At 36.1% G+C, this 25,866-nt stretch overlaps 2 protein-coding genes across 2 annotated transcripts in view; both read left to right on the top strand.

The window, feature by feature from the left end:
- The first annotated feature begins 856 nt into the window (after positions 1-856).
- rnf41 (ring finger protein 41) lies at positions 857-16,797 on the top strand. Its single transcript, XM_048177871.1, is given in 9 exon segments — positions 857-1,158; positions 3,321-3,420; positions 11,564-11,679; positions 12,131-12,217; positions 12,219-12,403; positions 12,628-12,724; positions 12,726-12,764; positions 12,907-13,010; positions 14,428-16,797. Coding segments are annotated over 7 exon segments (957 nt in total). The 5' UTR covers positions 857-1,158; positions 3,321-3,420; positions 11,564-11,589; the 3' UTR covers positions 14,783-16,797.
- Positions 16,798-19,927: 3,130 nt separating this feature from the next.
- The window catches only part of dgkaa (diacylglycerol kinase, alpha a), a 40,311-nt gene continuing 34,372 nt past the window's right edge, over positions 19,928-25,866 (top strand). The window contains exon 1 of the mRNA XM_048177231.1: positions 19,928-20,137. The gene's annotated coding sequence lies outside the window, so the exon portion shown is untranslated. The remainder of the gene's footprint in view (positions 20,138-25,866) is intronic.

Raw genomic sequence — 25,866 nt, forward strand, 5'->3', positions numbered from 1 at the left:
CTTTATAATATTAATATTGAACCACTATACTCACATGAACCGATTTAAATATGTTTTTAGTACCTTTATGGATCTTGAGAGAGGAAATGTCCATTGCTCCCTATGGAGGTCTCACGGAGCCATCGGATTTCAACTAAAATATCTTAATTTGTGTTCTGAAGATTAACGAATGTCTTACGGGTGAGGAACGGCATGAGGGTAAGTAATAAGTGACAGAATTTTCATTTTTGGGTGAACTAACCCTTTAACAACTCACCCCCGTTACATCAATTAAAGATAGAAAACTATTACTTGTGAAAATTATCTTTGTTATTTCAACATTATTTATGATTTCTTAATATCATGCATGCCATGCGCTCTCCATTTATTCACTAGAGCAGAAAAATCAAAACCCTGTCACACCTACATTTTTAATATATTTTTGTTGTTGTTAAGTTTATGAAAAAGTAATTTAAAGTTAGTTGAACTCTGTCTGAAATGTTCAGAGCAATCATAAGAATATTGATTTTAGTTCAAATTCTGAAGTTAAGCCTTTGATAAAAAAAAAATGATGAGGTTGCTGTCACAAAAAGTGCCCATTTCAGGCTTTAGTATGTGAGATTTTATGTAACTTTTATATTTGCAATTACTGAATTAGTGTGAGGGACATCTGATTAAGAGGAAAATGTTGATTTTTATCACAAATACATTTTATAATAATATTCAGAGAGCTCCCATAGTGTCCATAACTTTAAATAATGACCAATAATAATAGGGATTTGATGCCTGAGATGGGAAAATCTGTTTTTCTGGAAGTTAAATGTGTCATTAATGTTGTGGGGTGTCCAAATCCAAATCGTACCGGTTTCGTGGAATGACTCAGACTTCAGTTTTTGAAAGAAAAAAAAAATAGGCTACATTTAATGAATCGTATATATACGCCTTACACATGTATAATGCTTTTAGATGAGTAAGCATGTAATATGTTTAAGGGTAAATCTCGTATAATTGCTCCTCCACACACACTCTGTCCTGTAGGCGCATCAGCAGATTCAGACAGACTTCATCCGTTCGCCTCAGGAAGAGAATTCAGCCATCTCTCAGATCACTACAAATATCAGTCTCTAAATCCAGAAATCACATTAAGCTTTGGAGGAATACCGCGATCTACGGGAACAGGTATTATAGTCCTGCTGAGAGGTTTTTAACGCTTTATTCATGTCGACTTGTAAAATTACCGTATAGTAGCACAACTGGATGCAAATGCAGTCAAGAAACATGAACACAACAAGGCGTTTTTTGATCAGAACGGTATTTAAATGACATTTACAGGGGCTAGAAATTGTAATGTGACGCTTAAGTGCGTGTGGTGTACTGTTTTTAGACCAAAGCTGCTCTTTCAGCATGCGTCAGCTAGTTGGATTTCATGCTAGTTAGCCACGCTAGCTCTTTAGCATCAGCGCATACACTTTAAATGTAATTTTGCAGTGAATAAAAGACATTTTGAGACATTTGTCCCTTGTTTTACGAAGAAAACAGTGAACACGATAAGTAAGTTATGTGGTTGTGATGATTAAGTTGGTTGTTTTTGTACAACAGCGTTAGAGAGTCGGCTAATGCTAAGCGCCTCATTTTAGTCGCTCAAACACATCAGCAAACGTGTGTTTCAGGTTGGCAGAGGTGAAGCTTTTTTTTTCATCGCTAGGAGGTTTAATAGTTGTACATTTGTTTACAGCTGTCATTACTGTATGTATGCTGGCAAGGGTATATAGTTAGCCTGTCTGTCTGAATCCAGCATGACATTCACATTCATGACTGTCTGTAATGTTCAGATGCAATTATTTATGATCAAAATGCATATTGTTTAAATGGCTACTTCTGTCCATTTAACATTAACCCCTCAGTCGGTTTTTTTCCTTGCTATCTTTGCAGGACTCTCTCTGTCTCTTTCTGTCTGTCTATATATATATATATATATATATATATATATATATATATATATATATATATAAAATAATATAATATAATTATATTGTTTTGTCCTTTAGTGATGGGGCAGTGTAGGACCCTCTTGATGACATCCAAAGGTCTCCAACTTCAATTTATGAGTTTGTCAGACCTGTCATCTGCTAAGTGATCCAAAACATGAGGCAGTTTACACTTGTGTTTGGACAAAATGTTTTTGGCATTGGTAAAGGTGTGCTTCCAAATGCACTTTTGGTGATCATGCATCCGTGCATGATCGACTAGATCTTTATGGAATGAAAGTGAGGGACTCTGTCGCTGAAATGGGGGTTTAGGGGAGAACGTTCTCAACCACCCACGCTCTCCCCCTCCATCTGCTTAGACAAGCTAAAATTAGGTCACCACCAGCCTACCGGGACAAAACACCACCCCTCCCAGAACTGTTATGAATCTGAAAAGATGCTGTGACTACCCTTCTTTGCTTTGAATTGGTTTAAATAAATGAGAAGATCTGATCTGTGTATTAACCCCAGCATTTTCCTTCTCCTGTTTTATATCGTATAAGATTCAAAGGAAATTTAATGCTGATGGATTCAAGTGTTTTTAGCACTTTCTAGCACATCATACACGTCTAATCCTTGTAAACCACATCTGCTTTGTTTCAGTAGGCTGTGGAAAAGCAATGATGTCAAGTTATTGTGATTCTATGGAGTGAAAACTCACTGCTGTAATGCTAGGGTGTAATGGATGGTTACCAGGGTGTTGCTGTGTTGTTGCTAGGGTGTTCTGGGTGGTTACTTACTGCCATCCCAGCCACAAGCCTCTATGATGATTTGGTCCCTATATATGGCTCAATGTAAGTCTATGGGATTTTTTCGCATGCCAGGGTAAATTCTGGTTGAATGAACCACATTTGAGTCATTGTTTCTTAATCGCTCTTAAAGCACTGTCCACTGATGGCCACCCAAATATATATTGTAAAACGAAAACATAAAACGAACACATCATACCGTCCAGAACTATGATTGGGTGTGCACATGTGGCTTGTTGTACCATTACGTCATCTGCCTCTTAAATGAGCTGACTCTTAATTTGATTGCGCTGCATCAAGGCTTTAATGGTTTTGGATTTCCACTCAAGAGACAAAGTGGAAGTAAAGAGCATCTCGATAAGCTTAATTGATGACATCCATTGGATACAAAACATCTTGAAATAGGGAATGGACTAATTGACGGTAAATATGCCAAACTTGTCTAAAGCTTCCAGGAAATGTTTCAAACAGGCTTTTGGAGGCTTAATTAAATTGCTTTGAAATAAGTTGCAGTGTATTGATTTCATGGTAACGCATGTCTTGTTTTCACTTTCTCTTTCTTAAGGGGGATGGTCGGTCTTGCATCATAAGGAAAGTCGCCTTGCCCACCTGACACATGAGGACAGCTCATTGTACAGGGATCATGAGGGCTGTGCTTTAGTGAGGTATGAATGGCCTTTTGTTTTGGATGTAATGGCAGATAAATCACTTGTACTCCATTAATGCTACTGTGCACTTTCTAATTGCTCAGATCATGAATATTTCATACAAGTTAATGCATTTTAGTATTGTTTATATCTTTTGTAGTCTTTGGTACAAAAAAGTCTGCTTTCTGTGAGTTCTTGGAGAGGTTAGGGCTGCACAATTAATCGAATTTCTAATCGCGATTACGGATACCACGATTTGGTAATTGTTCAAAGGCGCAATTACAAGGAAAAATATCCACCTTATTCTGTGAGGTGTGTTGAGAGAGGCGAATCACGACTACTTCAGAATGTAAAAGGTCTAACCCAGCACAAAAGGAACTACCAGTGACGTAGGTGTACACTGATATGTCAAATGCACACGAAACACCAGCAATCGCCACTTTTAAAAAGCCGTGTACACAGCCTGTATATTTACTCCACAAACTAACTAACTCTACAAACATGAAAAACCGTGATAGGACCTCTTAACCTTACACTAAGGAGAAAATCCAGCGCAACTGAGCAGACCAAGCAAAACATGATTATGTATTTCTGATAAGCTAGCGACATTGGGCATCAACCACACAGTAAAAGCTAATACTTTTTCATATACTGTCTTTGTATAACCGTTCTATCTAATAACGTATTAGACAGGACTGTTAAACACATTGTAAACTAATGAAGATGGAGAATGCGAGCACTGTGTGCTTAGGATCTGTCTGAACTGTTCTCAGCGCCATCAAAATAAAAGTCTGCCGCACCGTCAAAATAAAAGTAACAACGGCAAGCGCAGTTTACGTCACTTCAGGCCCTAGGGGAACATTAGTTCTCACATTGGTGGCTAGTTCCTATATCTAAGTTCCAAGAACAACCCGATGCAAAAGCCCCTATTATTATTACCATGCATATATTGACTTTATTATTATTATTTATTTAAAGGTGCCCTAAAACGTCTTTTTCTAAGGTGTCCCCTGAATGTGTCTGTGAAGTTTCAGCTCAAAATACCCCATAGATTTTTTTTAATTCATTTTTTTAACTGCCTATTTTGGGGCATCATTAACTATGCACGGATATATAGATTGCGGCCCCTTTAATTCTCATGCTCTCCGCCCCTGGAGCTCGCGCTTGCCTTGAACAGCATAAACACAGTTCACACAGCTAATATAACCCTCAAAATGGATCTTTACAAAGTGTTCGTCATGCAGCATGTCTAATCGCGTAAGTATGGTATTTATTTGGATGTTTACATTTGATTCTGAATGAGTTTGATAGTTCTCCGTGGCTAACAGCTAATGCTACACTGTTGGAGAGATTTATAAAGAATGAAGTTGTGTTTATGAATTATACAGACTGCAAGTGTTTAAAAATGAAAATAGCGACTGCTCTTGTCTCCGTGAATACAGTAAGAAACGATGGTAACTTTAACCACATTTAACAGTACAATAGCAACATGCAAACGAAACATTTAGAAAGACAATTTACAAATATCACTAAAAATATCATGTTATCATGGATCATGTCAGTTATTATTGCTCCATCTGCCATTTTTCGCTATTGTCCTTGCTTGCTTACCTAGTCTGATTATTCAGCTCTGCACAGATCCAGACGTACTGCCCTTGTCTAAAGGCTTGAACATGAGCTGGCATATGCAAATATTGGGAGCGTACACCCCGACTGTTATATATGTTGAGATTCGCCTGTTCTTCGAAGGTCTTTTAAACAAATGAGATTTATATAAGGAGGAAACAATGGAGTTTGAAACTCGGTGTATGTCATTTCCATGTACCGAACTCTTGTTATTCAACTATGCCAAGGTAAATTCAATATTTAATTCTAGGGCACCTTTAAAGAAGAAATCAATGTATAGTTAATAGGGGTGTGACGAGATCTTGCGAGACTAAAATGTGACGAGATTTCTCATCGAGGCGATAACGGTATGCGCGATCGTGAAAGTGAAAGTAAACGCGAGCGCGCATTCAAACGCGATTTCAATACCTCGCATTTTGAAAGCGGCTCCCTGATGAATGCAAATATCTCTCAATATGAAAGCTATTTTAGGCTGGGCAGTGTAGTTGTAACCATCTCTCAGCTCTGTATCAAAGAAAAATTTGGTCTTATTTGCACTTTGAATATTGAGAGAGTAGGGCTGGGCGATATATCGCATGCGATTGTCACACGCATTTCGTCAGTAAAGCCGGTTCCCTGATTACCGCGAAATCACCATCACCTGCTTTCAAATGGAGCGCCATTGAATAGACAGAGCCATAGATCACTGACAAGCTACACAATATTGCGTTCATCATCGAAGGCGATTCATCTGCGATAATGAACGCGATATTGCGTAGCTTGTCAGTGAACTACGGCTCTGTATATTAAATGCCGCTCCATTTGAAAGCAGGTGATGGCGATTTCGCAGTAATCAGGGAACCGGCTTTACTGACAAAATGCGCGTGACAATCTCATGCGATATATCGCCCAGCCCTATGAGAGAGTGCGATTATGGTTGCACTTATTGTAAAGTGTTACCATAAAAATGAATAACATTTTTCTCTTAATCTTATTAAGCACAAACAATAAGGTTTCATTTGTTAACATTAGTTAATGCACTGTGAACTATCATGTACTAACAATGAATATTTTTATTAACTAACATAAACAAAGATTAATAAATACTGTAGCAAATATATTGCTCATTGTTAGTTGATGTTAGTTAATATGTTAATATTAATAAATGAGACCTTATTGTCAAGTGTTAACATTTTCATTTATACTGTTTTTATTTCTATGATCAGTTTGTGGAAAGGAGTTCAGTTAGGAGGTCAAAAGTTGTATAAGCTCATAAATCATGTACAGCAAGGTCTGAAGAGACTTAAATCATACAGAAGAGAAGTCAGTCAGTTGAGTTTGTGGCAAAACCTTTTACAGTACTTGTATTGTTGTCTTTTACTGCATATGATAATTCATACTCAGAAAGTAGAACTGAAATGACATTCATTACAAGATGATTAGTTAAAACATTTCAAATACACCTGCAGAATATTTTTTTCTTGTCTCGTCTTGTGAACTCAGTCTCAAGTCTCGTCTCGTCTCGTGAGATACCTGTCTCACCACACCCCTAGTAGTTAAAATTTCAGGTTTAATGCAATAGAAAAACAATAAAAAATTTCAGGAAGAGTGTTTTCAGCTTGGTATAAAGCTATACAATACATCATTCAGTGTAAATTGTGAAAATAGTAATTAATAATCGCAATTGCAATTTCAAGGGAATAATCAACAATTATGATTTTTGTCTTAATCGTGCAGCCCTAGGAGAGATGTAATAACTTTATGAAGTCTACTACGAGTTTATTTTGGCTAATAATTGCTCTCTTAGACAGAAAAAGACTGACATGTAAAATGACAGTTTTTGCTTTTATTTGTAGTCTAGGAGTGAGTTTATCCAGTAGTTGATACCAAATCAGCAAATTGACACACTTGAAACATTCAAATATATTCAAAATATGGTGTCGCAGTCTCCGTGAACATAAATTATTAACCGAAATGGGTGTAGATTTAAAAAAAAAAAATAGAATTTCAGTTTGTTCTTAAGCATTATTTCAAAATAAGATGAAGCTATGTTTTACTTGCATCTCAAAGTACAGGCAAGCAGGGCATATTTAATGTTAAATACACAGCTACATGAAGTGTTTTGGTGCCATGAGATTTCATTGTGGGAAAATAGAAACCAAGCAAATGACGCTTGTCACGGCTTGTTAGGACAAAATCTGAATTTACATGTAAGCATAGATGCAAACTTCTTACCTTTCTGTGAGAACTCACCTTTTTGAGATCAAAATAGGAGGGGGGGGGGAGGTTGGGGGTGCTTTCAAAGGTACTTGTGAACTTACAAGGGTAAATAAAGAACTGGTTGTTTCAATAAGTACTGTACAGTGTTTCCTTTACTCTGTACTTTAAAAACCATGTCTGTAATGGGTAATATTTTATGTATCTGAGATGTGGCAAACAGTATTGCCATCCAATCAGCCAATATTGTCTTAAATATCCTGCATAGCACTTCCTCTTTTATAACATGAGATTATAACCAAATGTGGATTTTGGTAAAATGTTGCAACAATATGTTAATTTTTTTTCTTGAAAAATTACAGTTTTGGGCATATAGGGTAATAAAAAATAAATGAAAAACAAATCCCTTAAAGTAACTACAAATGAGCAATGTAAGCAAATAACTTTAAAAAAAATTGTGTGCTCAGCATTACCCTACCCTGTGCAATGTTCTCACCTTTTTCCCCCCTTACCTGTTTACATCCCTGTATAAGTGATGGCTTTTGTTGTTTGACTTGTTTTATATCGTTTCACATCTGTTACGTCTAACTGATTGATTGCCTTCCAGTTTGTTGTTTCTTAAAATGAAGTCAGAAAGGCGGTGAAATTTCCATTCTCACAATATTAATCTTAATGCAATCTCTAGGCCACTCAAAATGGTTTCCCATTATGCTGCATTACTGAGTTCGCCGCCACACTTCACAGTGGACCCATATTTCTTTGACAGCACATTAGTAATCTCTTACCAGCATATTTCCCTTCCACACTGAATAATAAATAAATAATTTCCCCACACTCCGCCGTCAAGTGCTCGTCTTCCATTACAGTGTTTTTCTCTTAATCATTTTCATACCTGTTAAATTTACATTTAAATGAATTTTGATAAACACTTGAGAGTTTTAGCTGTGTAGTCCTAGTGAAAACTCTCTATTCCAGTGTTTGAAATAGTTGAATGAATGTGATAACTGCTTTAACGGTGTTATTAATTAATCTTAAAGAAAAAAGGTCACCTTTAAACAGGAAATGCGATCATGTTACTTCTGTATTGTAGCGGGACATTGAGTGCCTCCGTGTTCAGCTCAAAATGCCATGATCATTAAACCTCTATCAGTTTACTTTTAATGCTTCTAAGGAGTTTTGTGATATTTGTTCCGAAACCTACATTTTAAAGCATAATTTTGCTCCTGGCATAAAAGCGAAAGCAGTGCATTGTTTTGGCCAGATTTTAAGGCTGGATTGCTAGCATCCCTTACAGAATTAAGAACTAATTAATGACTATTTACCTAATATTTGTGTGCACAGAAGTTTTTTTTTTTTTTTTTTTTTTTTTTTTTTGCTTATTAAAAAATTGCATTGCTTTGGAACAGAGCCATGTTGTATTGAATAGCACAATTTGTAATTCAATAAGTACATAAAGCATTATAAAAGACTTGTCTTGCTGTAAATCTGGTACCGCATTGATTTATGATTTTGATTGTCTATAAGATTTGCAGTTACATATGAATGTTATTAGTTGACATATTTGACTGTACTTCCTTTTATTTTCTTACAAACTGTTAAAGAGGTCATGAATTGAGAAATAATCTTTTGAAGAGGTTCATTGTACTATAAAAATTTCCTGTAAAGTTTCTGTTCTCAACTTCCTCGTCAGTCCAAAAACTGCTTTTATTGAAACCAAGCTCAGAAAATGACTCATTTCGAATTTTGTCACATTATCACACTATTACATAGTGTGACGAAAGACCGCCTCTGCTGAAGATCCACCCCTACTTTGCACCTATTGCCTCTTTAGCCCCGCCTACCGATTCGCTCATGTCATGCATTAGTAAATGCGAGACAGACGCAAACGCAGGATTACTCCAGCAACAAAACCATAGAGATGGCACTGCAAAATGTCTTATCCTCAGAGGACAAGTTATGGAAAAACACAGTCTTTGGATTGCCATCCTTGTGATCCAAACATTAATAAAGTGTGGATGAACTTTTTTTTTTTTTAAGAAAGCTCCAGTCAGATCGCATCAGTAAGACGCTGTTCGTTTGTTCACATAATTTTACTGCGGATTAATTTTTAAACAAACAGTCCGGCGCAGGCTTTCAGAGAGACTAAAAATAAAACATGATGCAGTGCCGACTATATTGGATCCGACAGCAATGTCGTAACACACAAGTGTGAGTAACAGTGTTTTTACCATGTGTCACTATTGCTTTGTCTGTTACAGATCGTTTGAAATGTACTGAGTATTTATACTGTTGCGCCTCAGTCAGTTGTGATTCATTGTTCTTTCCTTTGCTTCAGCATTTATGGGGTTAATGCGTTGGATTATTGGATACAGAAGAAAGCACGTAGACCACGCTGCTTTTGTTATTGTTTTGATCTAAACCATTTGCTGTAATCCTGAATAAAAGCTTCAGTGAACGACATCTTGTTTTGTGATCAGTAAAACATTACAACACGTTTCATTTTATTAAAACACCACATTGCAAATGACAGTGTATACGTTTTTCACTTTATTGTAAAGGAAAAATATGAATAGCCTGTAAAAACGACATTGTGACAAACAATGGCACATTCATTCATAATTCTGTTTACATGAAACACTGTAAGTCATCTCTTGTCAATTATAACTGGCAACTCCAAGTACTTAAAGGTGCCCTAGAATCAAAAATTTAATTTACCTCGGCATAGTTGAATAACAAGAGTTCAGTACATGGAAAAGACATGCATTGAGTTTCAAACTCCATTGTTTCCTCCTCCTTATGTAAATCTCATTTGTTTAAAAGACCTCCGAAGAACAGGCGAATCTCAACATAACACAGACTGTTACGTAACAGTCGGGATCATTAATATGTACGCCCCCAATATTTGCATATGGCAGCCCATGTTCAAGGCATTACACAAGGCAGTATTAACGTCTGGATCTGTGCACAGCTGAATCATCAGACTAGGTAAGCAAGCAAGAACAATAGCGAAAAATGGCAAATGGAGCAATAATAACTGACATGATTCATGATTACATGATATTTTTAGTGATATTTGTAAATTGTCTTTATAAATGTTTCTTTAGCATGTTGCTAATGTACTGTTAAATGTGGTTAAAGTTACCATCGTTTCTTACTGTATTCACAGAGACGAGAGCCGTTGCTATTTTCATTTTTAAACACTTGCAGTCTGTATAATTCATAAACACAACTTCATTCTTTATAAATCTCTCTAACAGTGTGTAATGTTAGCTTTAGCCACAGAGCACTATCAAACTCATTCAGAATCAAATGTAAACATCCAAATAAATACAATACTCACATGATCCAACGCATGCATGAAGTATGCATGACAAACATTTTGTAAAGATCCATTTGAGGGTTACATTAACTGTGTGAACTTTGTTTATGCACTGTATTATCGTCGAGAGCTTGGGGGGGGGGGGGGGGGCAGGGAGCGCGAGATTTAAAGGGGCCGCTCGCTGAATCGGTGCATAGTTAATGATGCCCCAAAATAGGCAGTTAAAAAAATTAATTAAAAAAAAATCTATGGGGTATTTTGAGCTGAAACTTCACAGACACATTCAGGGGACACCTTAGACTTATATTACACCTTGTAAAAACTGGTTCTAGGGCACCTTTAAACTTTATTTGCCACAACCAAGACTTATAAAGCTTATGTAATATGCATAAATGTTTCACATTTTTGACAAATGTTTTGAGATATGTAACTATGTAACAAGATATTTTTCAAATTGTTTTCATTTTATATATATATATATATATATATATATATATATATATATATATATATATATATATATATATATATATATAAACAAATGAAAATTTATTTTAATATACCCAGAACTGTTTGCAGTGGCTGTTTACTTCCAAGCTTTCAATGCAGCACGCCCATCAAAACAGAGTGTTTAAAAGAGAGGGTCAAAAACAGGATAGAAAATAACTTTTTTTTTTATGTAAAATTCTTGATAATATTTAAAGTGGACTTTATTAAAATGTTATAATTTTTCATTTAAAAAAAGCAGTCCATGACCCCTTAAAATCCTTAACTTGTAATAAAAAAACCAGTATGTAAGTAACTCAAGTAGTACATTGGTTTAAATCATTTTGGGCCTGCTTTCACAGTTCTTCTGCTTCTGTGCTGGATTCAGTTTTCACTTAAAAACTTGAAAAAAAAAGTTTTCTGTTTCATCTTGTTGTACATCCAGGGCTTCTCATGCTTTTCTGTCTCGGAGGCAATTGGCAAGCATACCGGCCGAGTTCTCACTAAACACTCTTCCTGCTTGTTTCATTTCAGATATCAAAGGGTTCCGGTAATGTGCCATGGGGTACGACGTCACCAGGTTCCAAGGAGAGGTGGACGAGGATCTGTTATGTCCCATCTGCAGCGGGGTGCTGGAGGAGCCAGTGCAGGTCGATATTTATTTTCATTCAACCGCAAGATCATAAAACACCTTGACATTGTGACAGAGGCTCAGACATTATGGGTTTCTGGTTATCAGATATCATTGCTTTGTGAAACCATTGTGTGAATGTTTTACAAGGGTCAAAAATTTTCTTTGTAAAGCCAATGGTGAGGCAATTGAGGAAATTTACAGGCTATATTTTTCACCCCCCCATAAAAAAAAAAAAAAAAAATTAAAAAATAAAAATTAAAAAACTGAAATGGGTTATTTTATTATTTATAGATTACGATCTCTGACAATTCATGTTGCTGTTTTTTCCTTGCATAATAGTAAAATGCTTATTTTAATATGAAAGGACTACACATGGGCAAAAGGTCAGAAAAATGCACATCAGTTAGCAAGAAGTATGTATTGAGTTCAAGTTACTTCCTGTCTGATCAGTCTGTTTGTTCTCTCAGGCCCCGCACTGTGAGCATGCCTTCTGTAATGCCTGCATCACACAGTGGTTTGCACAGCAGCAGATCTGCCCCGTGGACCGCACCGTTCGTGACCCTTGCCCACCTTCGACCCGTCCCCCGCATCATGCGTAACATGCTTTCCAAGCTGCAGATCTCCTGTGATAATGCCGGCTTCGGCTGCACAGCCACCCTTCGGCTCGACCAGCTGCAGTCACACCTCAAAGACTGCGAGCACAACCCCAAACGACCCGTCACATGCGAGGAAGGTTGCGGGTATGTACTTAAAGTTCAAGTTCTTACTTAGTAATTCACTGCCAGTCTTTGGAGGGAGAACATGAAGTTTTTTTTATAGTTTGTCAACATGCGCTACACTGATGTGTTTGACTGTTGCACCCAGGCTCACTGTTTTTTTTCTGCTCTTCGTCTTGCAAGAACGCATCCTGTGTGAACGTTCCTTCTTTGCCCCATTTTGGTCATACCTGCTTTTTACTCTGCAGGCTAGAAATGCCCAAAGATGAGATGCCAAATCACAACTGTATTAAGCATCTACGCAGTGTGGTGCAGCAACAGCAGACCAAGATTGCAGATCTGGAAGAAGACTGCCGCTGAGCACAAGCACCAACTTGCAGAACAGGTCAGAACTGTGAGGCTACATGAATGTCTCTGTTGATTTAAAAACGTCCCATAAATTCTTGGATTCTCTGCTCTGTTCAGCACACACACCACACTTTGTTTTTTTTTTTTTTTTTAATCTGCTCATGATTTCTTTTTTTCAGAAACGTGATATCCAGCTCCTGAAAGCTTACATGCGAGCAATACGCAGCGCTAACCCTAACCTACAGAACCTGGAGGAGAGCATAGAGTACAATGAGATCCTGGAGTGAGTGATCTGTTCTTCTTCTGCCTCCGTTTATGTCAATATGAATTTAAAATAGACTGTTTAAACTATTTATAAAATAAGAAAATACATTTTAAACTTGTATTTTTTACTTGTAATTTTTTTACATAAGTCTCTTATTGCATTGATTTGATCAGAAATACAGTACAAATAGTAATATTGTGAAATATTGTTACAATTATTAGTTTCCTATTGTAATATATTTTAAAATGTAATTTATTTCTATGCTGCAAAGCTGAATTTTCGGCAGCCATTACTCCAGTCTTCAGTGTGACATGATCCTTCAGAAATCATTCAAAAATCATTCAAGAATTGTTTTTTTTTAATTATTATTAGTGTTGAAAACAGTTGTGCCGCTTAATATTTTAAGAACCAATAATACTTTTGTTTTTTACAGATTTCGTTGATGAATAAAAAGTTCAAAAGTGTGCTTGCTAAATAAAACTTCATTTCTTTGAAACAAATCTTACTGACCCCAAACATTTAAATGGTAGTGTTAAATATATTTGTGTGAATGTAATATATTTGTCAAAAGAATATGAAAAATGCATAACTTAAAGGCACAGTATGTAAGTTTCACCGCTAGAGGTCGCTTATTCACAACAATAACAAAGGCGTAGCTTGATGACGCCGTGAATGAGCTTGGAAACATGGGAGCTGTCGTCTTCACCTCCATAGCCGATGGAAAGCAATCTGACGGGACTCGGCAGAAATCATGTTCGTGGATGAGCTAATGTATTAAAGTTTTATTACTGTTACTGTGGCATGAACGCACGGCGCCCTGAGAGCCTGGGACGTTTTATGTTGCTGTTTTTATTATGCTTGTATGCCGCAGTCGGCCGCTGCCGCTCCTTTCGTTTTGTTGTTTATGTTACGATTAAAGTTACGTTTAACATCCGCCTCCTCCTTCCCTGAATTTGAACTTTTAAGTTACAGTTAAGTTCACATTATTTTATTTCATTTTAATGAAATAGCCGCAAGTGCTGTGTTGTGGCTAAAATATATTGTAAGCCACTTGACAAAATAGTTTTGTCTCTGACGTATGGTACAAACTTGTTACTTTTAGTAAATCAAGAAAACACGATTCAAACAATAGGACTAACCCAATAAAGGTATCCAAACAGTTGCTGATTTTTCTGGATTTAAGCATTATTGGAAACATTTGGCATAATTTAAGTACACAAGTACACAATATATAATATTGTTCTTGTGGTTTTTGGATATTTTAATCCAAAAATCTTACATATTGTGCCTTTAAATCCATAATCATAGTTGTTTGTATTGTTCTGTGCATAGAATGTCAGTTTATTATGTAAATAATGAGCAAGTCAATTATAATGCTAATTCCATAATTGACAATCAGATGACTATCAAACTAACTACACTCGTTTGGCCACAGATGGGTGAACTCTCTCCAGCCCGCCCGCGTGACCCGCTGGGGAGGAATGATCTCCACACCTGACGCCGTCCTCCAGGCCGTCATCAAACGGTCGCTCATAGACAGTGGATGCCCTTTGTCGATCGTTAATGACCTCATCGAGAACGCCCACGAGCGTAACTGGCCCCAAGGCTTGGCCACGCTGGAGACACGGCAGATGAACCGCCGATATTACGAAAACTATGTGGCCAAGCGCATTCCGGGTAAGCAGGCCGTGGTGGTGATGGCCTGTGAGAATCAGCACATGGGTGAAGATATGATTCTGGAGCCGGGTTTGGTTATGATCTTCGCTCACGGAGTTGAAGAGATCTTATAGTCTGTACATAGGTGGGTGCAAATGATGAAGAGCAGAAAGGGGTTTACAAAAACTGAATTAATTCCCACCCTCCCCCATCTAAAAAATTCTTAATTCATCCCACTAAAAATATCAAGACCTCGTCAGCAGTCTTTACCTCAAATTTTCCGGAAGGACGCAGGCAGAGGAAGCTCTCCGCTCGTTTGAGGACCTCCAGCATTCCCGTTCTCTTTGCCTTAAAAGGACATTTTTCAAAAAGTGGACCCTAATGACAAAAACCAACTTGAAACATTATCAGGGACGATGGTACACGTATGTTTAACATTAACATTGAAATCAAAAGGATTTGAAGTGATGTCTGATTTCCCCTTTAACATTTATTTCCCTCTTGAGAGCAAATACATGTCACTCGCAGCTTTCAGTGGTGTAAAAGACGAGTTAAATCTTGTAAATACAGATGATAAAGAAATATAGACATATGCTATTGCTATCTGTTCTTGTTCTAATAGGGTAGACATTTTTGCTTCATCTCAGTTTGCTATTTAGAAGTACTGTGTGTTTTAGCTACCATGGATCTCAATGTTTTTATTTTAAGAGAGCTATGATTAAAGTATGCTAGTTAAAAAAAACAACTCTGCTCGGTGTTTTGGAAAAACAAGATGTCATGAATCTCGTTTTGTGAAGATGTTTGTTTTTCTTGAGAGGAAAGAGTGAAGGAGAGGATTTGAATGATGGAAATCAACAGCCGATTTGATACCTTTATATTCTACACTGCTCTCTTGAGTTTTATGTGCAACCAGACACTCTAAATTTTCAATTAATTTTTTTCTCCAGAAACAATATTTTGTATTATTTTCTACTGGCATCACTGGTTTTCTCACTATTATTAATCCAAACCACAATGTTTTTTTTTTTTTTTTCTTTAAGACAGTCTTATTGAGGTTTCTTCTAGGTGATTTAGCGAAACCTTAAATGATGGATGAAATGTATATGAAGTATACAAACATTGTGAAAAATGACCAACCTACAGCTGATGTAAAAACATAATGTCTGCAGATGCTCAACCATATCTGGACCTGTTTACTGTGGTTTACATCCAAACCGTTTTTTTGTTTTGTTTTTTTTATCCATCATTTGCCACAGCACCTCTTGACGAATTTTAAAGAATAAAGAGAGATGGGACAGTTGTATGTTTGTGTATATTGTGCAATTGGTTTAAGAATTTATTTTGCATATTTTACGTACTTTCATTGTACATAGTTGATTTAAGAATCAGTTTAATTTGTGTTGTACGACAGTTGTCTCTGCAACCAAAGTGTTTTATTGTTGAATCCACATTGTGCTTGCTCTTTTTTTTGTTGTTGTTTTTGCGTGGACACCGAAAATGTAAGTTCAGCAATTCTGAAATGTATCTTTGGAGCTATTGTGTGTCACCTGCTTCAGTGTTACATAGACCTGAATGCTCAGTGCGTTGTTTACAGTAGCTTTTTTTGCAAATGTTGTTTAATAAGAGCTGAAAACTAAGGACCCAGAATGTTTTTAACTGCAATATTTAGCCGGGTCTATGTGAATTAGAGAAAAACGTCTGTGAACTTTGCCTTATCACACTTCGTTCGACACTTTACTGCATGAATGCTGTATAATGTGTCACATGGCTTCTCTGCACATCATCTCACAATCGCACCCTGAAGCTGGAGAGATTAAACATGACCCGGTGTATTTCACTCCTTGGTTCTGATGGATCCTGATCACCTTCTGCTAGAAAGTGTCATTCATTAAATAAAGGTTCACTTCATTTTGTGCTCAGTTTAATGAGGCCGATCCATCTCTTATTGGACACGCAAGACTTTCTTGACTCTCAGGATTTATCATCTGATGTCAGGGATGAAACGTTCAAAGAGCTCATGTTTCCTGCTGCAGCATTGTCTGTGGATGTGGCATTCTTCTGTTTGTTTGTTTTTGTCTTTCATTCTTGCTTTCGTGCCGTGGGTTACTGAAAGAATATGAATAAATATAATTGATTTTGCAATATGAAACCAGTGTCTTTGTCATTATTATTAACTTGGTAGCAGGAACTTCTTGTTGGTTGTGTTATTAATCAGCTGTTTTAAAAATGACCAATGCTAATCAGCATAGAAAGAAACCTTACTTCCTCTTGTTTTTGCTGTTTTTCCTCTCTTCTGCCACACAATGTCACTAATGTGCAGTTTTAATGTTAAATTGAATAGTCTGAAAGGGTTTTCAAGTATTTCTGTTTCCATTTTTCAGCTAACTTAACTGGTAGTATTACCATTTGGTGACTACGTGGTAACTTTTATCTGCTGATCTATTTAATGGTTTGAACCCAAACAATGCATGCAGGAATAATCCTCCTGTTGTTGGTATTTTCTTTGACTAGGCCAAAGCCACTAATGCAGCAAGTAATTTTAATCCAGCCCATTATAGTACCAGTGAGGAACGGAATGTCGCATTGTTTTCCCAGCAGCTCTCATGACCAGTTTCTGCTCGACTCAAACTACATTGGCTGGGCTCATATTTCGTAATAGTATTCTCTTAATGGTTTTGATATTGCAAATACAGTCTATCTATCATGGAAGCCACTAAATAAAAACAGTAGGCCTACTTGCGAGTTTATATCTCACAATTTTGACTTTCTCACAATATATATGAAGTCACAATTCTGAGATATAAACTCACAAATGTGAGAAAAAAATCAGAATTGTGACTTTATATCTCGCAATTCTGACTTTATAACTTGCAATTGTGAGAGAAAAAAAAGTCGCAATTACTGTTTTTATTTAGTGGCGGAAACAGGCTTCATCAATCAATCAATCAATCAATCAATCTATCTATCTATCTATCTATCTATCTATCTATCTATCATGGAAGCCACTAAATAAAAACAGTAGGCCTATTTGCGAGTTTATATCTCACAATTCTGACTTTTTTTCTCACAATTGCGTGATATAAAGTCACAATTCTGAGATATAAACTCGCAATTGTGAGAAAAAAGTCAGAATTGTGACTTTATATCTCGCAATTCTGACTTTATAACTTGCAATTGTGAGGGAAAAAAAGTCGCAATTACTGTTTTTATTTAGTGGCGGAAACAGGCTTCCACAATCAATCAATCAATCAATCAATCTATCATCTATCTATCTATCATGGAAGCCACTAAATAAAAACAGTAGGCCTATTTGCGAGTTTATATCTCACAATTCTGACTTTTTTTCTCACAATATATACAATATATATGAAGTCACAATTCTGAGATATAAACTCACAAATGTGAGAAAAAAATCAGAATTGTGACTTTATATCTCGCAATTCTGACTTTATAACTTGCAATTGTGAGAGAAAAAAAAGTCGCAATTACTGTTTTTATTTAGTGGCGGAAACAGGCTTCATCAATCAATCAATCAATCAATCAATCTATCTATCTATCTATCTATCTATCTATCTATCTATCTATCTATCTATCTATCTATCTATCATGGAAGCCACTAAATAAAAACAGTAGGCCTATTTGCGAGTTTATATCTCACAATTCTGACTTTTTTTCTCACAATTGCGTGATATAAAGTCACAATTCTGAGATATAAACTCAATTGTGAGAAAAAAGCAGAATTGTGAGAAAAAAGTCAGAATTGTGACTTTATATCTCGCAATTCTGACTTTATAACTTGCAATTGTGAGGGAAAAAAGTCGCAATTACTGTTTTTATTTAGTGGCGGAAACAGGCTTCCACAATCAATCAATCAATCAATCAATCTATCATCTATCTATCTATCATGGAAGCCACTAAATAAAAACAGTAGGCCTATTTGCGAGTTTATATCTCACAATTCTGACTTTTTTTCTCACAATTGCGTGATATAAAGTCACAATTCTGAGATATAAACTCGCAATTGTGAGAAAAAAGTCAGAATTGTGACTTTATATCTCGCAATTCTGACTTTATAACTTGCAATTGTGAGAGAAAAAAAAGTCGCAATTACTGTTTTTATTTAGTGGCGGAAACAGGCTTCATCAATCAATCAATCAATCAATCAATCTATCTATCTATCTATCTATCTATCTATCATGGAAGCCACTAAATAAAAACAGTAGGCCTATTTGCGAGTTTATATCTCACAATTCTGACTTTTTTTCTCACAATTGCGTGATATAAAGTCACAATTCTGAGATATACACTCGCAATTGTGAGAAAAAAGTCAGAATTGTGAGAAAAAAGTCAGAATTGTGACTTTATATCTCGCAATTCTGACTTTATAACTCGCAATTGTGAGAGAAAAAAAAGATGCAATTACTGTTTTTATTTAGTGGCGGAAACAGACTTCCATAATCAATCAATCAATCAATCAATCAATCAATCAATCAATCAATCAATCAATCAATCAATCTATCTATCTATCATGGAAGCCACTAAATAAAAACAGTAGGCCTACTTGCTATTTAGCTACTTGCTAAATCTATCTATCATCTAATGTGTTTGATGTGAAACATACACAACACAAAGAGCCATTTTGATTTCATTCTGATAAAAATGTCATGAGCAATCACAAAAGCCCGACCAGTTCAACAGTTTTGTTTCATGTCTCCCTAAAAATGAAATGGTTCTTAATCCCTTTCAAAAAGTAAGGATTTGATTGGAGCTTTTACAATCTGGTAGCACAAATTCCTGTATCAGTTAATCAAGCATTTGGCAATCAAATATATTACAGCTTAATTGTATGACAACTGTTAAAAAATTGCACTAGGCTACATAAAAGTACAGATATAAATACAATCACTCAAATGCCAAACCTAACTGAAAAATGATGACATTTAACGATGACACTTTTAATAGTATAATGTCACACCACCCTGTTGATTGTCGATGTGTAACCAAAAATGTAACAAGTTTCTGTTGATTAATCATTCATCTATCTATCTATCTATCTATCTATCTATCTATCTATCTATCTATCTATCTATCTATCTATCTATCTATCTATCTATCTATCTATCTATCTATCTATCTATCTATCTATCTATCTATCTATCTATCGTTAATGCAGTCGATGAAAAGCACAGAGTTCACTCACATCCATCTGATCAAAGTGCATCGCTCAGCTCAGACTCATGAGCGCGGGCGGTGCTGTGACTCTATGGGAGTGTCACTCACAGTTAGGCGTGTTCACTTTACTGTCAGTTCTCAGCCGGACAAACACAGCTAAACGCTTTCTCACAGACGAAGCTGGTTCTGCTTCCTTCGTTACTTGTTTATTAATTTTGTAAGCGCTGAAGCAGTTTCTGAGTGATTTTGCTCTAGGCGTGTGTTTTAAAGACAAGACAGAACCACTAACCGGGTGCTGCAGACCTCAAGACATTAAGGTAACGCAAATGTTTTTATTATTATGTTGAGACGAGCGAGTTTTAGAGAGTTGACGACCTTTAAAACAGTAGCAGTGATTTTGTACTGTGCTGCATGTAGGTTTTATGCATAATTTCTTAAGGCAGCGACTCCAAAAACCTCTAACTGTTCAAACGGCGTGTTCATATGCGACTTCGAACTGCTGTATCGATGCCCAGAGAATGTTGTCTAGTTAAAGATGGGAATTGTAAGGAATTTAATGATTCTTTCGAATCGTTTTAACGAGTTCGGTTCCTTAACGGTTCCATATTTAGAATATTTTGACGAAGAAATGTCTTTTTAAAAATCAAGCAAGTGATGGGATGATTTCAGGTTTAAACAAAGCATAACAAAATAACATGTAGGCCTATATGTACAAAAACAATTTAAATAGTTTTCTTGCAAAATGTATTTACAGACTTTTTTTTAAGGATGCGTATACTTTTTTAGAGGCTGCACAAATGCAATAATAATAATCCAATAATTAGCTCTAAATGATAAATACAAATACTAAACAAAATTTTATCATATTTCAATTATTTATTTATTTTATGAAATAAACTCATCATGTGTATGCTCTCTCGAATACAGTTGTCATATGAACAACCAGTCTGTAACTCACAAGCCTTAAGTACAACATAAAAGACAATAAAAGTTATTATCTAGTCGTGAATGATGACGAAATTAACTTGAGGTTAAGTAAATGAGTCAGATTAATTCAGTAATCGCTTCTGATTCAAATGTGTTTTTGATTCACCAAAAGAACCGGTTCGTAAATTCCATTCGTTGAGAATCAATCTACATTGCTTGCGCTGTATCTTTATGATTCTTTAAAAGAACCGACTCACATGAGTAATTTGTTCGAGAATCGTACTACACTACTGTGTTGTCTCGGACTGTAAATTCATTAGTATATTGCGGAGGTGAATAGTAGTGCAGGAAACATAACTAAAAAAAAAATAGCATGCCTTCCGTATTAATGTATGTTTGCTGATCCGAACGTCGTGAAAATAATTCTGTTTAGGGATTTTAGTGAGCTAAACACAGATAGATAAACAGCTCACTAGGTTTTGAGACGCAGCCTTGCTGAGCGATTCTACTTGTCATACACAGATCAGTCTATTTTTGTTTGTACCTGTTAACTGCATTTTGGTGGTTTTCCTCTTTGCGTCGAAGTTGTTGGCTTCGTCTGGTAGTTTTGTCAGATGTGTTGTTATTCTCTTTCAATGAACTATATAGACTGTGAACCCTGAGTCATGCTGTTATGTGAAGTGCTTGCACTTAAAATACAGTGAAAGACCTAGAAAAGGTGGTTTTTGGAAGTTTTTTTTTTTTTTTTTTTTTTTTTTTTTTTACTGTTTAAAAATATAAATGCATGGTTACACAACATATTTCAAAGAATATCATGCTGGGAAAAAGTGCTTAAGGAGTTTTGCTGGTATTAGTGGTTTAGGATGGCTTAAAGGTGCAGTATGTAAGAATTTTGCAGTAAAATATCCAAAAGCCACTAGGCCAGTGTTATATATATTCACTTGAGTACTTACAATATAAACCAAATGTTTACAACTATTTGTAAATCATTAGAAAATTGCAATTTTAACCAAGGCTCCGGGACGTGCAAGTCGCCACCTGTCAATTGTGTCATACCCGCGTTACCCTCGGTTTCCGGTTTTATTTTGTAGAAACGCTTTAATATATTACATGTTTTAATAGACAATGGAACAACTGTTTTGATATATTTATAGACAGAAAACGAATTATTGTTATATAGCTCAACACATTTAGTCTTATTGTTTAAATCTAATTTTCTTGATTTTTTTTTTTTTTTGCGAGTACCATGCTTTACCATGCCTCAGAGAAAAACAGTATTTTGTCAAGTAGCTAACATAGCATAATCAGATGCTGCTCGTGAGGCGTGTGTTGTGCAATCGCTCCAGCGACCTCGTTCAGCTCCCACAACACTCGGTCCTGCTCTGCTTCATACTACAGTAAAGTTAATAACCGCATCCATGATCATGATTTCTGCCAGAGTCCTGTCCCGATTATTTTCCACAGGCTGCGAGGTGAAGACCACATGTCCCATTCCTCGCTCAAACTTGGCGTCATCAAGCTACCCCTTTGTTTTGAATAGGCCTCTAGCGACCTCTAGCGGACAGAAAATCTTACATATTGCACCTTTAACTGGTCTACCAGCCAAGCTGATCCTAACTGGGTTTAGGTGGTCTCCCAGTCTGACCAGCCAAAAAGTCCCCCAAACCCATTCAAAACCATTAAAATGGACTGGCAAATACCCTAGCTTGGTTTAAGATGTTTTATTCAACTATTGTTTTTTGTGCTTCTTATCATGATGTTATTTATCTGAACTGGTTAAGTAACATTTTCATTCTCTGGATTTTTCCCCTGAATTGTTTATTTTACTTGTATCTCTTCACTAGGCAGATAATTATCTAACTGCCTTCATAATACAGATTTTATCTAAATATTAATTTCAACCTTCTTCAATTTAAAGGTTTCCAGTAACTGTGGACTGAATATGTCATTGATTAAGTTCATCTCATTTCATCATCGTAAGAGATTTTAACTCTTCCAGTTAGACAGGCATCATATTTTTAACAGACTGGAAGTATTTTGTCACATATTTTTACAGTTTTAGCTGACTGGGCCATATGAGTCACGACAGTTGAAGAGAAAGGGTTTTGAAGTTCTCCTTCTGTTCCCCTGCATTTACACCTTTGCCAAATTACTTACAAACAAAGTCAGTCATTCTTGTTTTTCCACTCTTGTTTCTGCTGTCGTCACCAAAACATATTCATCTCAGTACAACATGCTGATATTTTAGTTTGTGGTTTTGTATCTCTGATTCATTTCAAAACCTATACTAAATTTGTGGATGTCCCTAAAGAAATTAAAACTCCTAATTTAGTCCCACATTCTCTCTGGAGCTCTTGGCTTAGTTTACCTGATAATGGTATAACTCATTCTCGGAGGAATCTATAGCCTTTGGTCTTGCCTAGAAAATCACAGGGTTAGTTTACTGTCTTCCCAGTAATATGCTTTTACAACTCATGAGCCAAGTAGTGAAAAATTGGATTCAGGAGTAGCTAGTCTTTCCTAAACCCCAATCATGATCTAACTGCATTTACGCAACAGGGACAGATGAAGGTCTAGCTTTGTGAATGGAATGTGGGTCAATATTCATTACACTACAAATTTCCTCACTTTCACCAGGTGAGGTACGTATTAATCTCTAAAAAAAAAAAAAATAAAAGCGGGTGAACAAAACCTGGAAATTACTGCTCCAAAGAGTTTGTATTCCCATATTTCCATTCAGTGGTCAGTAAAACTCCATCTTATGGATAGATTGAATAGTTGGAAACCAGAATGGTGCAAATTCCCAAGCTTATCAGGACTGCAGACAAAAACTGATAAGGAAATGGATTTAATGAATGAAAAATTAAATGAATTTGAACATACAATGCACACATCACGATAAATTGTTCCTGGTTCTGAACAATAATTTTTTTCAACAAAAAAAAATTTGATTCTTGGTTCAGTCAAGGAATCATTCATGAACTCAGTAACAACTCTGAATGATTGAGTAAATCAATTCATTCGTAAGTCATTAAAAAGTTTTTTTTTTTTTTTTTTTTTTTTTTTAACGAATCACGACTCGCATTACCACATGGCCGTAGCCACCATAGACATTGAGGGGGACAAGTCCCCCCCCCCACCCCCAATAAATTAGAAATGGCCAAATTGTACCCCCCAATATTTGATGCTGCTCTGCCGCAATCTATTGCGCACTGTTCTGTTTGTTGTTAGGATGACTAAAAGTTTTAAATGTTAAATTTTTAGACTGGTCTGCCTTAGTAGTCACTGTCAGAATGACTGAGATAACCAGTCAAATCAATGAAGGCGGGCCTTACTGTTCACAGAAGATGAGTGAGAATTCCAACTCAGTGCTTTAGTTTAAGCAGTGAAAGAGTGCGTGGTGAGATATAAATAGCTAAACATTTAATATTTGACGACGGTTTAACGATAGAAAGGTTCAGCGACTGAAAGTAATATCCAGTGATGCAAACTTACTCAACTTTTTTTAATGAAAGTTCACTGTTTTGAATTGAAAATATGCTATTACATGATTGTAATTCATAACTGAATTTGATGAGACAAGTAATGGTTTTGTGTTTTTTACATATTAGACATGATAAGAGTGAATGTTTGCATATTTAAAAAAAATATTATTTGCAAATATTTTAAATTGATCACTTCATAACTACAATAGACATTTCTTTTTTCCCTTAAATCCCTTGTAAACCTTTAATTATTTATTTCCTTTAATAAAAAGACCAATAACTCAATAACACCCCTGCCCCCCAAGCAAAAACACTTTGATTCCCAATGTTCAAAACATGGTTACAGCCTTGCATTGCCACTGTGTTCATTGTGTCATGAAACACACGCCACCAAATGAGAATACATGACAAAATCTCAAAGCTTTCCTGACTAGATTTTAAATTTTTGTCACATTAAATATTAGCATTGTAATTAAATATAAGCATTGTAATTTTACAGTTGTACTTTTAAATACAATTATTATAATTATATTATTATTTTTCTTAAATACATGATTTTTTAGAGTGAAACTAAAAATTAAAATAGTGATATATATACATAGTTCAGTCATGAAACTCTAGATGGCGCAGGCTGATGGGTCCTTAATGTAAGCTGATTATAATTACAGCATTAACTACTTGGCACAAGCTGATTGGCCTATGTCACTTCTGCAGCCAATGAGCTTGTTGCTCACACATTTAAATGGCTGGTTACATTCTCTGTAGCAGTTTGCAGCGCACTTCAGAGTTCCTCTAATGGGGCGTTCACACCAGACGCGACTTGTGAGAATAAATCACGCTATTCACGCGCAGTTGGACGCTTGAAGATTTTGAGTTTACTTGATCCATTCACGCGTGAAATTCACTTCACAACAGATGCGAATTCACGTCATTGTGAGGGGCTTCTGCCAGGCGGCAGTCTCAATATGTATATATAGCTCAAATTGAGTAAAGAGCGTTTTTTACAACTTCACCAGATTGTCCGACCTCCTCACTTACTTTCTTCCAAGCAAGGTCCTTTTTATTCCTGTTTCTTTCGCACCTGCCTCATTCGCACGAATTGCGCCTGCAGGATGTCTTTGCATTGATTTAACATGTAAATCACTCACGCTTAACGCTTCATTCGCGTCTGGTGTGAACGCTCAATAAAACCCTCCACCTTCCCCAGCTCCACCTGTATAGATCTGCTATAGGTTATTGATATATGCTAATTGTGCAGCAGCACTACAGTATGTCTTTCTTGCAGCAGCATATCGGCGTATGTAATGGCAGAAGCAAGTTCCTGTCCTTGCTCTGCAGTAGTAGCAGCAATAATATTCAACAACAGCAATAATCTACAGCACCAGCAATTCAGCAGCAGCGTAGTAGATCTGTTCCATCAAGACCAAATACATTACTGTTGTCATATCCATTACCATGCTAAAAAACTTCTGAGAGTTGTCATGATTGAAATGCCATGGAAATATACAGAGCTACCGCAAAAACGGAATTTCAAAGACAAAATTCTAAAGATGGCAGTGCGCTTGTTTCTCTGGCGCATAGTCTATAATGGTATATAAAATCCACCTACTCTTTTTTTTTTTTTAATCCCCATA

The sequence above is a fragment of the Megalobrama amblycephala genome, linkage group LG24 (assembly GCF_018812025.1).
Source record: "Megalobrama amblycephala isolate DHTTF-2021 linkage group LG24, ASM1881202v1, whole genome shotgun sequence".
NCBI lineage: Eukaryota > Metazoa > Chordata > Actinopteri > Cypriniformes > Xenocyprididae > Megalobrama > Megalobrama amblycephala.